Raw genomic sequence first — 15,254 nt, 5'->3', positions numbered from 1 at the left:
AAATCACTTAGGACTCTGCCGTAATGAAATGCAGAAAATACCGAAATATTTCGTTCCCCCCACAAGGCTAAAGAGTAAATATAAAAACCTATTCATTGTGACGGAACTGGTCTGATCGTCGCCTGATATGACTCTTCGATATTTCCTTTCGCGGCCGGAAGGTAATCTAATCAGTAGATCGCATCGCCCTCGCAAGACAGCCGTAGCCATAGCAAATAAATTGATCTTTTTGTTGTTTTATCAGTAAGATCATGATCTTTTTCGATGGTATTGTTCCATGCTCCGGAAACGTTCAATTGGGTCACGGTGCAGCCGTAAAAATTGTCCTCCAATGAACGAATACAAGAGACATGTAACAATATTCAGTTGAAGGCAGAGGTTAGATTTGTAAATCCTGGCCTAAGGACTGGCAAGCAATTCCAGTTTTATTTGCCTTTCTATTCGTGTGGAGTCCGCCCTCTTCATTAAATTGTCGGCCGAAAATATTGTACAAAACACTTTCTGTATCATATCAATCCCCTATCTTATCACGATCGATTCTCTGAAGTGCGAACAGGAAAGACAGGGCTGTATTAGGCCTCAAACTGGAAAATAATCCAAAAGCGACCCTAAATCGCCCTTGGAGATGAAACTGTAACTTTTACCACAATACCGAGACCGATATGTAGAGTTTACGGCCGATGCGCTGCCTTAACGCTTAGATCAAGATCCAAGACATTCTAACTGACGGGAAAATAATCTGAATCTTCATTATCTTATCGGAATTAGAAAAAAAAAAAACAAGAAAATATAGCTTACGTTCTTTAAATAAACGTTTCATCTTCCGAACACTAAAATTGCCCATAAACAGGGCCAATATATATTCTACAAGATAGATCAATCTAGACATCCACGATAGAGAACGCGGAATATTCTAGTTAAAACTGGTCACGCAAGCTCTTTAGTTTGTGCTGATATAAACTAATAAATCTATAAAATCTATCAAACAATCACGTTGATTTATTTAGTATAGGAAGAGGTATTTTTTTTGCGTTTGAATAAACATTGTTTGGTGCGCTTAGCAAATCAAGAAACAAAATATTTAGTAAATTTAGTCTGTGTTCAGCATGCGTGACCTGCGATGTTCTAGAACATGTTGGATATCTTGTATCGAAAACTAAAGTAACTTTTGTAACAAGTAAACGTATATAAGTACCTTCTGGAAAAGTGCCCCGGATAAGCTGCCAAATCACTGCGTTGAAATCATTCTGAACATTTCAAGTGTGGATCTTGAGGCAGCAAAGGTTTTACGAATTCTAGAAAGCACTACTTGCTTAAGAAGGCCACATTCATAAAAAGCAGCTCATTTGGCTGATTTCCGTGTGGGAAGCAGGCGGCCGGTTTTGCCGAAGAACTCTGTGTAAAATTTGACCTTCGTGGAATGCTTCCGCGCGCCTCGCAGAGCAGTGTTCAATTTTGACGGTAAAACGAGAGAATCTTGATATAAATTTATAGCTTTGGCGGACTTTCAGCGTCAAATCGTCGAGAAAACACTACACTTCACCTATTCTGTATTCGGTCCCAGCTCGACTCGGACAGCCGTCACAAGGCCCGACGAATGGAAAAATCGATGGAGGCCACAGAACAAGACACGACGCAAAAGAAAGATAAAGACATCTCAGAGGACCAATTTGCAACGGTAAGCGTCATTAAAACTTATTGAAGTCAGCAAACTTAACCGTTACACATTTCAAAGTGAAAGATGAAAGAAATTGAGAACCTACAAGATTAACGCAAACAGTAATTGCAACTATTTTAATCCTCATTGAATACGTTTAACAAAGCTGGTAATTTTGTCTTCTAAATGTTGGCGCCGTAAGATACACAGCATGACGAGAAGGTATAAAATTATCTTAAAACTGTTAATTTCCTGACGAATCAAGAATATTGTACATTACCGTGAAAATACTCAGCCTGTAACCTTGTATTGCGTGTGCCCGATATTCACTGCAACATGGTTAGGCACTTTTTCCATATACCTAACGAAGATATATGGCAAAACGTTTCTATTCGAGAATGCAATTGATATAACTCGGACAAAAATGGCGTTCTGTTGTTAAATGAGCATCATTTACAGCCTTCAGAACCCAATCTTTAATCAACCAACTCCCAGGTTTGTTTGACACCTGTACAAATCACTGATACTTGCACTGACATTTCAATACACAGCGATAAACGAACAAGTACACGTTTAGCACTGTGTAGTTCTGTGATCATAATTTTATTATGATTTAGCAGCCGCCGGGGTCTCGATGGCGGGTTCTAAATCTTGATTTTCACGATTAAAGTTTTCAAATCGAAACTCAGTGAGAAATGGCCCTTCGCTCATTACCTTTGCAATTGTTTTCGTGTGAAAAGCCAGTTTGCTGGCAAAAGCATATATCAACTTGTTTCACCGAGCCGTCAAACTCAGTTCAGTTCAACTTGAACTCTGGAATGCCAACAGGCCGGTTTACCTATCTCTTAATCGATCTGTTTAAACTTGAAGTGGCAGACATAAACTTCAGCGTGCTTCAAGAAAAAACAGGACATGATTTGTTTGGTGATTGATACTAAACATTTTTTCGCGTATTCCGCTATTGAAGAAGACGATTCGTATTCGTGAGAATCAGTCTCATTAGAAATATAGTTTTTTAAACTTCCTCTTTACTTTATTTCTCGGTTGAAACTGTAGATAAGTTGAAAAAATTCCCTTAAATATGAAGTTGACTTTCTTTATAATTTTGAGGAGTATTTTAGTGTGTGAAGGACTTGAATTTTTTTAAGAGTCCTGCAATATTATAAGGGATAGAGAACCGACATTTTCCCCTTTTTTCGCCATGTGCGCGTGAGACATCGTCAGACTTCAGCCAAAAGTTTTGTTAAAGCCCCGAGAAATTTCTTTTTTCTTTGTTTCGTCAACAAGACAGTTTGACATTGCCGAGGCATAATAACTGATAGGGGTTGTTTCCTGACTTTTTTTTCCAGTGAGGCCAGCCATGATGTTCCGAATTTTTTAGTATCGTTGCTTGATACTCGATGCGTTATTTAACTGAACTATTGTATCTGTGCTAACTTCCATTTAGATTCCGGCAAACCCGGCATGCTTTCGAGAACGCTTCTTCGTATTCATTAGCGAGTCGGACTGCATAACGGTGAGACTTTTCTTCGTCAGCGGCGATTTGTCCTTCATGTTCAAGTCGTTAATGTCAAAGAAAGAACTTTGTGAACCATCCATTTCGTTCGAAAGCAATTTTCAGAAGGTAGGACAGACTCAGATGGCTTATATATAAAAGAGAAAAGTCATTTTATCTGTCATATGGTAAGCACCGTACTGATTACTTTAATAACGGGAACGAAACCTTAGCTTACCAGATCTGTGGTTGGTAAACACTTCTTTAACATGATTAATTCAGGGGCAAATAGGTTCCCTGTGCGGAGCTTAATGCCAAAGAAAGAACTTTGTGAACCATCCATTTCGTTCGAAAGCAATTTTCAGAAGCTACGACAGACTCACTACGGAAATCGTGGGCATGCAATAATTAATAATTGTATCATGGAATTTAGGAAATCCTGGATGGGAGGACCGACAATCATGTTTTTGGTTTGCTGTTGGGCACTTAGCCAAGTGCTGGAGCCTCCCTGATTTCAAATTCCTCTCTCTCTCTTTTCTTCCGTAACTTACTCCTTTGCTTTAATTTATCATGTATAACAATAAAATTAAATTGATAACATTTTCTCAACTCGGAAATAGCTATGGAAGGAAAAATGGCCCTTGTCGAAAATATAGAATAGGATGACAGGATATAATAAACGTAAGATTTATATCAAGTTAGGCACGGTTGAGATTACCCTCGGTGTCGTAAGTTGGGAAACGGGAAAACTCGCGAAAGGTTTGTTTTAAAAGTTCTATGGCTTGCTTAAGAAATTAACAAATGCCATGTTGGCTCATTTGCCGGTCGGGAGGCCACGGGTTCATGTCGGGGCCAAACCAAGCCTCGGGGTCTTAAAATAACCAAGGAGAAAATGTTGCCTTTGTAACTTCATCTGCAAATGGATAGTCTTTCATTTCTTCTCGGATGAGGGCAATCACCGTCGGCCCCGTCTCACAAACGCCTATTTAATTTTGTTTGAGGTAAAGGTATGCAAAAATTGTCATGATTAAGGGGATCTTGCCGAGTGGTACAAAGGACCTTTGCTTCTATGTGCAGAGTAGCATACACATTTATCTTGATTTTGTACAGAAACGAGCCTTAAATGAACTGGGAGGAAAAATCTTTTCGAATCTGTAAATCGACTCATTAGTAAAGGCTTCGTTGCTCTTCAAACGGATAGGGATGCCAGTAAAATATGTCATTTTCTCAAACGTTTGTTGCGTAATGTTCGATTTAGACATCACAACCTTGAAGCCATTATTGTGAGAGACAGTGCTTGGTAGTCATGCAGGCTCTGCCAGATTTTCCTAGCTCCGGCTGCTGCGTTTCGGTTTTCCACTGATTTAAAAATGATATCTAGTGCCTCTTCTTTTTCTTCATCAGTTAACCTTTATTGCTTTTCTAACCTTCAGGTTATCCGTTGTGGCTTTTCTAACCTGATTGTTTGGGCTTAAGATTTGACCCGCTAAGATTAGCCTTTGCTACCTGCAGGTATGCCACGGCAAATTTTCTAATCTTTTCTTGACAAGGATAAAGTGTTTTTCCTTGTGTATGTAGCTGTATGCAAGATTGGAAAGTTTTTCGGTTGTGTTTTTCTTTCTTTTATGAGCTTGGCCGGACATGCAAGTCCCTTTCGGTTATGCATTCGCGAGGATATCGGTTAATGGCAGTTACACCTCATCTCATTGTAGAATTTGGGAAACATATGGTTGACACACTACTTGAAAAAAAACCTCTTTGTACCCAAAGATGACGCCAAAATTTAGGGACACGTCCCTGTTAAAGAAAAAAAACGCAAGTCAAAGGCATAGCAATAGAAGGTGCTAATGTGAGTGAGCGCATTGAGAAACATGAGTTTTGGAATACGTGTTTTCAAGCCTCATTTATACCCGTACACGTGGGACAGGATGTTTTATGTAACATGTCCACAAAGTTAGGAAAATAACTCTCAATTTGTGGAGTAACGGCCAAGGGTGTTGACTTTGTTTAATTAAGACAACGGTGCACCTGCGTTTCATTTCATTGTTCATTTTTTGCCAACTGCATTGTAGACAATCTCCTCGGACAATGATACAAACTTGTCACGGAAAAGCCTTACATAGGGCGTCGACTAGCCAGCGAAAACTCCGCGGGCTGCTTGGTGAGTGATTACATGGCGGGTTTCCACCAAATGATTACAAAGTTTGAAATCTAAATCCAGTTCCTCGTAATACTGAACTGTATCGCAAAGACCTTGAAATCCATTCACTGTCACATCTTTATTTTATTTTATTTGCCACTGAATATAGTACCCCATTTTGCAACATCCAAGGCTTTGTGGCATTTGTTTACCGCTGAAAGAAGGCACGAAGGATCTCTTTTTAAATTCGTGGCTCTTGAAATTTCAGGGAGCTTTAGCAAAGACAACGGCGACGGCAATAAGAAGTTCACAAATTTGCATATTTAGTGGGCAAAAACGATAGTTTTGCACGCTCTGCACGAGCGGTTTTCACTTTTGTCCATTTCTTTGCCGTCGTCTGCATAACAACAACGTGAAATAGCCAAACGTGAGGTTTTATGGAGAACGTAAGCACCGCTCATAACTGTCTCATTCCTGAGTGACTGCTACAACTTTTTCGTATTAAAAGGCTTGAAATAGTCGCGTGAAGTGATTACAATAACGCGAATTTATGTTTGAGATGACGTTCTCGTTGCCGTTCCCTTCGTCTTTGCTAAAGATCCCTAATTTTAAAAGCGGCACGTGACACGTGGATTTTCGCGGGAAACGCAATCACGTCTCCCTTTTATACCCCCGCCCGGCTAGGAGAGATTTTGGATTTTCTTAATAATGGCAATGACTAATTCAGTCATTATAATGTCGTAAAAGATCTAATCTACCTCGATGCAATGCAGTTGAAAAGGTAAAACAAAATTCAACTAAAGTCAAATTGATGCGAGTATGAGGCCGCTATCAATATGGTTCCTAACGCTAATCTAAGGAGGTTTGCCTGGTCAATAGACCAAATTTCATTTGGTTCCAACTCCGCGGCAACAAACAACACCAATGATATGATTTCCTATATTTTGATCTATTGACGTATTATTTTATATGTACTAATTGTAAATATTGCACCTTCAGTATGTTACCTAATTATTGCTTGTTTTAAATTAGTTAAAGTACTAGTTATAGAACTTAAAACTTAATTATGTACTTCAATACTACTAGTTATAGAATTTAAAACTTAATTATGTACTTCAATACTACTAGTTATAGAATTTAAAACTTAATTATGTACTTTAATACTACATGTAGAAGGTCCACACCAGCTATTGCTGCCAGATTCCTTGCCTGCTTCACCTGTTTGTACGTATGTATGTATGCAATCAAAGCCAAAATTCACAGCGGTGTCCAGCGCCACAGAAACGGACCAACGGAAAGCTTCAAACATGGCAAACCCCTGTAGTTAGATTGTACAAAATCATTTACACTGATACTTTACGCTCAACAAGTCGATGCCCTGACTAATTTTAGACATATAGAAAGATACAAAGATGTTGGACTCTCTTTAAAGAAATATCGCTCACAGACAAACCATGATATCCTGCAGAGATGCTATTCTTTGACGGGAACCCGATGATCATTTATTCTGATTTTAATGTATTCAAAGATAATTTATTTGCAACAAGATTAGTTGGCACATGTTTAAGGTAGCAGTTCATGGCTCTTTCCATGTACGTGCCAGGAAACCGTTAGGCTCATGTCATCTGCATATAGTCTTGTCGTGCCAAAACTAAAGGCAACTGGACAAATCATGAATGCAAATTAAGAATAAAAGGGGCCTAATATGGTACTTTGTAGTACTCCACACGTTTTTCCAAGATGGCCAGAGGATGCCCCATTGACTTTGCACTTCTGTTTACGATTAGAGAGATGCGATTTCAACAAAAGGTAACAGCTGTGTAATCAAATCCAAAGTATTGTAATTTCTTCAATAAGATGTAGCGACTAACCGTATCAAAAGCCTTCTTTACATCTGGAAATATTCGGCCGCCTTTAAATTTCTGTCGATGTTAACTCACAAGTCATTGGTGAGATCAAGCAAAGCTGTAACTGTGGAATGCAATTATCTACAACTAGACTGTTGTATATTAATAAGACCTTGGTGATCTAAGTACCTTTGTAGTTGTTACAAGCCTGTCGAAAACGCATGCGCATGCCACACTGTAGGTATTCCCTACTTTCTCAAATCCCATAGTTCATCTTGTTTACCCCCCAAAATTTGGCATAATCATTGTTTTCGATTTCTCAAGAGGTGTATTATGGGATTGGAGAAAGAAGAGAATAACAAAAATTGATCGGTAATTACTTATATCGCTGCGCTCGCTATCTTTGAAGATTGAAGAGAATGCAGCAATTTTGAGGTCGTGTGAAAATGTATGGGTTCTAATAGAATGATAAAAAAGATTAGTGAGGAGGTGGAAGATATAGCGAGCAGCAAGTTTCAACAAGAAATTTGTACTCGATTAGGTTAATTAAATAACTTTCGAAAGTAACACCGGTAGGAGGTTCCGGAATTTTGGAAGCAATCTTTTCGTCGATTTCTGTGAAATGTGTCTTAAGGCAATCAGCAATATATTTTGGGTTGGTAAGACACATGCCAGATGACGATTTCATCTCGTTGAGTGTTTTTAGATTTTCGATTCATGGACTCGTTTATGACTTTCCATGTGTCTCTCCTTGATTATAACTGAATGATTTCGTCAAGATCCCTCGAATCTCCGACATTCGTTGATTTAATTCAGGAAATTGTTGTGACATTTCGAATCCACCCAAAAGAGCTTCGGTCACCTTCTTTTTCCTCAACCACTGAAACTGACCTTTTTATTATCATTCGCGTCACCCGGTTGCTCTAGTTAATAGATAATTTTTTTGAACAGCAATATCGAAAGGTACTTTGCAGATTTCTAGTGCATGAGAATTGGAAACCAAGCCAAAATCGTGCTTCTGAGCAAAGAAAGCTCAGCTTTCAGTATGTACGTACCGAGCAAATGATCCTCTTAGTTTGAGCTAGATTCAGAAGTTCGCATCACAACGCGAAAAAAGAAAAAAAAAGTTAGTTGGATTCCACGTGAATGCAAATCTTGAGCTAATTAGTATATGGATCCTTATAATTAGGCTAAAAAGGTAAAGTAAATTTAATTCCACATTGATCAGAAACGGCTTTAGTCAATGAAAGCGTCTTTAAAACGTGTGTGCAAAGATTCATACTGACACGCCTTCCTGATGTCCTCAGAAGGGGTAATCAAAAGCTACAACAGCTAACATGCATCCTCGTTCATAGTCATCTTTTTTTTCAATAAGTTGAAAAAGGATATCAGATAAAAGGATGCCATCATCGCGGTCCAAGGGAGATGATCTATGACACTAGGACGAGCGTCGAAATAGCCTATCTCTCGAGCCAACAATACCGACAGCTACTCAGGCTATGTCTTGAATCGTAACTTTGTAAGTTGCGTTGATTAATCTTCAATCTAGAAAAACATCAATTCATAGGCGCCGCTATCCTAGCGCACATACGCACATGGCTACCCCAAAAAGTTGGAATTGAAAACTACAAATAATTGAAATGAAATACATATAAAGAAAATACGTTTCATTGCATTTAAATAATTCTGTTAAAATGCACCATTTGCCTTAAGTTATTCTTCTTTTTGTCTTTCTTTGAACGTTGTTTATAAAATAACATACTGCCGAGCTTGTCCTCTTCAGAATGTCAGTTTCCAAGGAGAATCGAATGGACCTGATCCATCAGTGTATCGAATGGGCCGAACAAAGCCGGGAATGTAACGAGTTGAAGGCAAATCATCGGATCGTAAATAGTGAACACGCTCTGGTGGACGTCAAATTTAAGCCTGAGAATATTTGCTCGGCTTATCGTGGCCAGCAAATCAATTACAGATTTCCATTGGCATTGACAGAATGACAGAGCTATTCGAATTTAAATTTTGTGTTGTGCTTACACTTTACAGTGTGCTTCTGGTTATTAGAATTTAATGACGGCCTTAAAAAGCTTTGAATTAAAACAAGACAACATTCCGTTGAGCCTGGATGCGTTCGGCAGCGGTTGAGAAAATAGACATTTTCAAATGAGAATGGCAGAACCAATGAAGAACTAAACTATTACAGTCGTACCCTGAAATATATATAGGAACTCGTTAGTACTGCAGTAAATAGTCCAGATATGAAGTCATCGTTGAGTTTGCTGGGAAAGCGGACATAAGATCATGCTAGTGCGTGTCAAGGAGAACTATCTTGACTTCTTCCAAAACCAACAACAACCAAAAAAACAAAACAAAACAATAAAAAAACAACAACAATGTAGCACACACAGAGGTGAAAAGTCACTCAGTCGTCAATAAAACTCTGAGATAAAGTCAATATGTTCGCTTCATTAATAATAATCAATCGTGGCACCTCTACGGTGGTCCCAAGAAAGCATCTTATGAAGAATATTACGACTTCGTTGTAATTTCATATCAAATGAGAACTCTTCTGCCCAGAAACATACTTAGTAATATCCCCATAGAAATGATAAACAATGTTTAACGAAAGATGGTTGAGGGAGGGGGCATTTTGAAAATTATGCTTCCCTCTGCAAAAAGTCCTGTCTACGCCCAGGCAAATCATGTCTAAGTCACTGTGGTACGCAGCGCAAATGAATCGTGCCAACGTAAAAACGTGTTAAAAAAAAACAAGCCTCTCAATGTACTGCAAGTTTTGTGGAATCATTTAAATTTGATATTTTGCAAAACCATCTTGAAAAGTACTTTGCAAATTCCAAAGTTGAACATGTTGAAACCAAATCTGTCACGTAATTAAATTGTGCTAATATGGAACATAAAAAATAGCTTAGCTTTCATTTCGGTCTGTTTAAGCTGCATTCGAAATTCGAATCACGATAGAATAAACGTAGAATAACAAGGTAAAATAGGATTAAAGATAAAAGTCAATTGGAGTCAGCATGATGCAAGTATGTAGCGGCTCAGTGTGGTTCCCAACCAGACCCAAGATTCACCGCGGTGTACAGCGCCATTAAAACGGACCATGCTGTTGAGATGAAGAGTAATTGATACTTTTCTTGAATAGCCATTTTGTGACTGAATTAGCTGGTAGATTCCAGAGTTGTAACCAAACCTGTCAAATAACTTGATATTACTGATAACGAGCATCAAAAACAGCTTTAGTAGCTTTCATGTAACGATAAAAGGGCTGGATTTACAAATCAGGCTGGCAATGTCGATATCTAAAATTACCCGCAGAATTGGGATCACTTTTCGTTGGATTGTGTCCCTGGCCTTAGGGGGTATCTAAGTTAGAAAACCTTGTAATGAAGGAATTGCACAAAAGCTGTGGTCATCCGTATAAACACGTTTCACTGCTAGTGTAGAAGGGAAGGTCTCTTCACAGCTTGGAATAAAATATGTACAAGGTAAGGATACAACTCCGGCAAACATTTTCACACATATGAAATAATGTTATTGTATGTATTTTTTGTTACGGGGTTTCAACATACTTTCCCCAAACTGTACCCACTCTTGCTGCTTCGCCGGGTTACATGAGAGGAAGGTAAGTGACATTTATTAATTATTTGAAGGGGACGAAAAATCGGGAAGCCGAAAGCATAGAGCGAGTCTATAAATGTATTACAGAAAGGCACAAACTTTTGAGATGCATTAATCACAGCTGAGGTGAAAGAAAAGGCATTTTTCTCAAGTTTTTCCGAGACCATAGCCCTCTAGCTCGGAGGGGAATTGTTTAATTTGAGTTTCAAAAAAACAAAAAAAAAAAACAAAACAAAAAAACTAAACGCCTCGTCGTGAGTTGTATTGTTTTGAATCAGTTGGTTTGCGTGCGGAACGCCTCTTATGTCTCGGCTTAGATACTTATTCCATGTATTTACATTTTAAGGTAGTTTTCGCGACATGGGGTGGTCTAGTTTGTTTTTCGTCTAGATCAGATCAAAGCGCTCTTATCGCAGTAATCTTCCGCGCAGCCAATGCAAGTTACATGTTTATTCGCGGTTATTTGAAAATTGAATGGGGGTTGGACATTGAAGCGCGTGGCTGTCTTATCTGACAAGGTAGAAAAGTACTAAATCGAAGTGTGTTAAATGATCATTCAAGTCCAATCAATGATCTAAGTTCAAAGAAACCATGTTAAGCTTATCGTGAATCGTTTATGTAATTAGATGCGGTTGAGGTAAACAGGGAAAAGACCTAAAATGTCTGTTAACAATTTTTTGAGATATTTCTTTCAACTTAGAACAAGGTTACCAAAACGTAGATTTCAAAGCACGAAATGTAATTTTTCAAACCGTGAAGTCATAGTTATAGTTTTTCCAAATTGTCATAAAATTAATACCGTGTAAATCCCAGTCTATCCATGCTCACAAAATCAGGTGTTCATCGATGTTGTCACAGTAGAACAAAAATGGAAACGATCTACGTTAGTTGCGACGTACCTTGTGCACGCTTTGCGGGCCTCTTTGTTAACAATGGTATATCATTAATTAACACGCGCCTTTTTCAGTTTCTTCAAATGAAGCCGACTAATAATTATCTTATTCTTATTTCTTCTTCTTATCCCTCTTCTTATTATTATTATATTTTATTACAATTAACGCATAAAACGAGTCAGTCCTTTTTTACTGGAAGTCACCGTATGAAACGAAGGCAAATTTAAAGTTTATTCCAATGATCCCGTTTATTTAGCTATAGCCGTAACGTCAAACAACAATTCAGCTATACGCTTGGTTATGCAAATCTACCAGAACCATGTTCGCGATGTTACTCGCATCGAGGAGATCGCACAAACTAAAGCCAAAAAACAGAGCTTCGGCTCTGGCGATCTCGTATCGGCTCGCAATGAAACAGGAAACCGAAAAAAAAAATAAACTAAACTAAAGAAATTATCGACTGATAGGAGTAACAAATATCAGAGGTCATGGGTTCCTGCAATATTTAACAGATAATGATGATGTTGATGTTGATTATTACTTTTATCATTATATCATTATCAGACAAACTCTCGTGTAATGATTACTTACGCATACAACGGTGCAATGTTTCACTGGTAGCCAGGGCATGAGGTCACACAGTGAAGGAGCAATCTGAGATACTGAATTTTGCTGCCTGATTAAGAAAAATGAACGCAGGTGTTCTGAACTCCTTGGGTTTTCTTGATTTGACAGTTAGATAGGCCATAAAACGACTGTTACAGTTGTCAATTGCAGACGATTAAATAAATGCCAGAAAGATTTCGTATTCTTTTTGAAACTGAGGAATTTTCGTATAATTAGGTCGCAGAATTCGTGAATGAGAAAACGACAATGGGTTTTAAGCTTTTTTCCATACTTTCTCATGTTTAATTTGATGTCGACAAAATAAATTAATACAATAAAATCCCCATCTTTTTATCATAGGGGAACGGCGCAATATTTACATTACAAACTTTCATGCGGAATTAGGTGAATTTAGCGTCCTCGTGCCGATCAGTGTTTTGATTAGTCCTTTGATAGATCTTGATACGGCCTTCGTTGGCAGAAAGGGCAAAGGCTCGATTTTTGAAGTCATCTGGTCAAAAAGAGCTAGGAAAACGTCTCAAAAAGTCGCATCTTAGTACGAGGCCTAATGAGACTGAGTCGACCGCTGAGTTTCTCTCAACGGTTTGAAGTTTAGGGTTCAGACTTTTCCGACCGATTCATGTCAGTAACCTTCAGTTCAAGTTTTGGAACAATGATAATCCAACGTGAGAATTGTAAGCGTTTATGATTATCTGGATTTTAGCACTTGTGCATGTTAGCATCGTGTTTTTTTTGTTGTTGTTGTTGTTTTGTTTTTTGCACCCTGGTTAATAGACGCTGAATTGCGATATATTAAAATTCAATCCAAAACAAAAGGCATCATCTCTATTCCCCAGAGCCTCGAGATGATGTCTTTTGTTTAGGACTGAATTATGCCCTTGAGAACGACTAACATATGAAAACGAAATTTTGTTTGTCCTTTTGCGCTGCTGAGCGAAGCACGCAGCTTTTAAGTTGTCGTGAAGCGATTGAAAACTCTGCCAGAGACTTGAAGCTCCTCTGCAATTTTACACACACACAACTAAGCAAATCAAAACGCAAGGGCACCCAACGAGAAGATTGTTCAAAACCAGTTAAAAATACAGTTGTTAAACGTATTTTAGTATTTAAACGGTAGATATAGGCATATTTTTATCCCCTAAAAATTTTTCATCTGTTCGGATCTCCTAGCTGAAAGTGTAGTGGTCTGAAAATTATAGGGATGAAAACTTATCTTTTCGAAAATGTCAGGCAGAAAAAAGGCTCTCGAAAATTCTAGGTGACCTTTTTAGGGTAAAAATCTGTTTAAAATGGGCAATTATACCATTTTTTAGATGTTCGAAAATCCTAGGACAGGCAGGCAAGCAAGAAATTTTACAACAAATGTTCCGAAAATTCTAAATCTCAAATCGTCTTCCGAACAGATATTTTCCGAAAATTGACGTTGGGTGCCCCTGAAAACGTACACTGAGAAGGCCCAAAAGTTTAACTGCCGTGTTTAGGGCTTCTGAAACGGACCAACGAAAAGCTCCAAACACGGAAAACCTCTGTAACTAGATTGTGCGGAGTCGCGGAATCCATACTTTGAACTGGTACTTCACTCTCAACGAGTTCAGGCCACCATGATTAGTACATGTATTGATGGTTTTTTCATTTTGCAAATTGGTTCGTAGATTTCAGGGTTGAAGCCAAACCTGTCGGATATTGAAATTACTTCATGGAAAATACCCTCGCCGAACGACATGAGTTGAGTAGTATCAGAATGGGGCGATTAAAGCCATATAAGTGGTTTAAAACAGTAAATAAAATAACAAAACTGAATGAGTACAAAGTAGTTGAACAAAGTCGGTCAACCTCAAGTGTCGTTCAAAGCTAGCCACAAAACTTCGAATCGAACTCGGCTTATATATTCTTTGCCATCCGTAGTGCGAACGGAGAAGGTATATTGGCTGATGTATTCATGTAGTTGAACGGCTGAAGTGGAATATCTTCCATTTTCCTGTCTTCGCCCTTTTTTTTCTGTCAAAAGTCTTTAATGCAATCTTACATTTTGTTCATTTTTTTGGTTGGTGTTTTTGTTTCCTTCTTCTAAAATAGCTTCTCCAATCACGCAAACAGGAGCAAACGCTCCCTCGCCATTTCTTGATGCAACGGCTATCGAATGACTAACGTTCCACTCAATATGTTTATTCATCATTAGCTGGCAAGAGGCCATCATGGGCTCTCACTGGCTAGTAAAATTTCGTCGTTCGCTTCCTATTGGACGAATGATATCTTTCACAGTTAGTTTGTGGTTTGTGCCCCTTCGTAGCTACGTTTAGAATCAGTGCGAATTTGATTTCATATAATGATTTCCGTGGATGAATGTCGGTGCGTTTGAAATTACACTAACTTGTCTTCAGTAATTTGACTAATTAATATAATAAGGAAGATCAAAAAGCGATTTTATTAATCTAAACAGGCTGAAAATCCATTGAGTTTTATACTTCAATCAGGCGGGACAAACGTAGTTTAGACAGTCTCCGAAAAAAGTCGTTTACAGAAACCGAAAAGGACCAACGGAATGCTTCTAAAATGGCAAAACCCCTCTAATCAGATTTTGCGGAATCATTTAAACTCATACTTCACACTCAACGAGTCTATGAAATGACTAAATGATGGTTTTTTGAAGACCCTTTTTTGGAAATTAGTTTCTGAAATTCCAGAGTTGAAACCAAACCCGTGAGATAAACTTAATCTTGCAAATAGTGAGTATCAAACTTCGCTTTAGTAACTTGGATCTAAACGGACTGAAAATCCATCGAGTTTTATGCTACAGTAAGGGACACCGCCTTCCATTTATTAGGACTGACCGACCAGACTGGGCATTTGGAAGGACTAAGACCTCGTTTATACGTCGCGCTATCGTCGAATTTAATTCAAATGAATTTAATTCCTACTTTAAAATAAATTCGACGATAAAGGGCCGTCTAAAGCGAGG

General features: G+C 38.3%; 1 protein-coding gene across 2 annotated transcripts in view; it reads left to right on the top strand.

Annotated features, from left to right (window-relative positions):
- Nucleotides 1–1,335: 1,335 nt before the first annotated feature.
- Nucleotides 1,336–15,254, top strand: part of LOC137979594 (doublesex and mab-3 related transcription factor 3, truncated-like) — a 96,621-nt gene continuing 82,702 nt past the window's right edge. Inside the window, exons 1-2 of one of the 2 annotated variants that reach the window (XM_068826885.1) lie at nt 1,336–1,461; nt 1,565–1,678. In XM_068826885.1, the coding sequence (XP_068682986.1) occupies nt 1,598–1,678 (81 nt within the window). In that variant the 5' untranslated portion in view covers nt 1,336–1,461; nt 1,565–1,597. Of the gene's footprint in view, nt 1,462–1,564; nt 1,679–10,596; nt 10,643–15,254 lie in introns of those variants that run through there. The other variant, XM_068826891.1, reaches the window with a different exon arrangement.

Source organism: Montipora foliosa, chromosome 12 (assembly GCF_036669935.1).
Source record: "Montipora foliosa isolate CH-2021 chromosome 12, ASM3666993v2, whole genome shotgun sequence".
NCBI classification, from domain to species: domain Eukaryota; kingdom Metazoa; phylum Cnidaria; class Anthozoa; order Scleractinia; family Acroporidae; genus Montipora; species Montipora foliosa.
The sequence above is the reverse complement of the archived record's forward strand: the minus strand, read 5'-3'. Positions and strand labels throughout refer to the sequence as shown.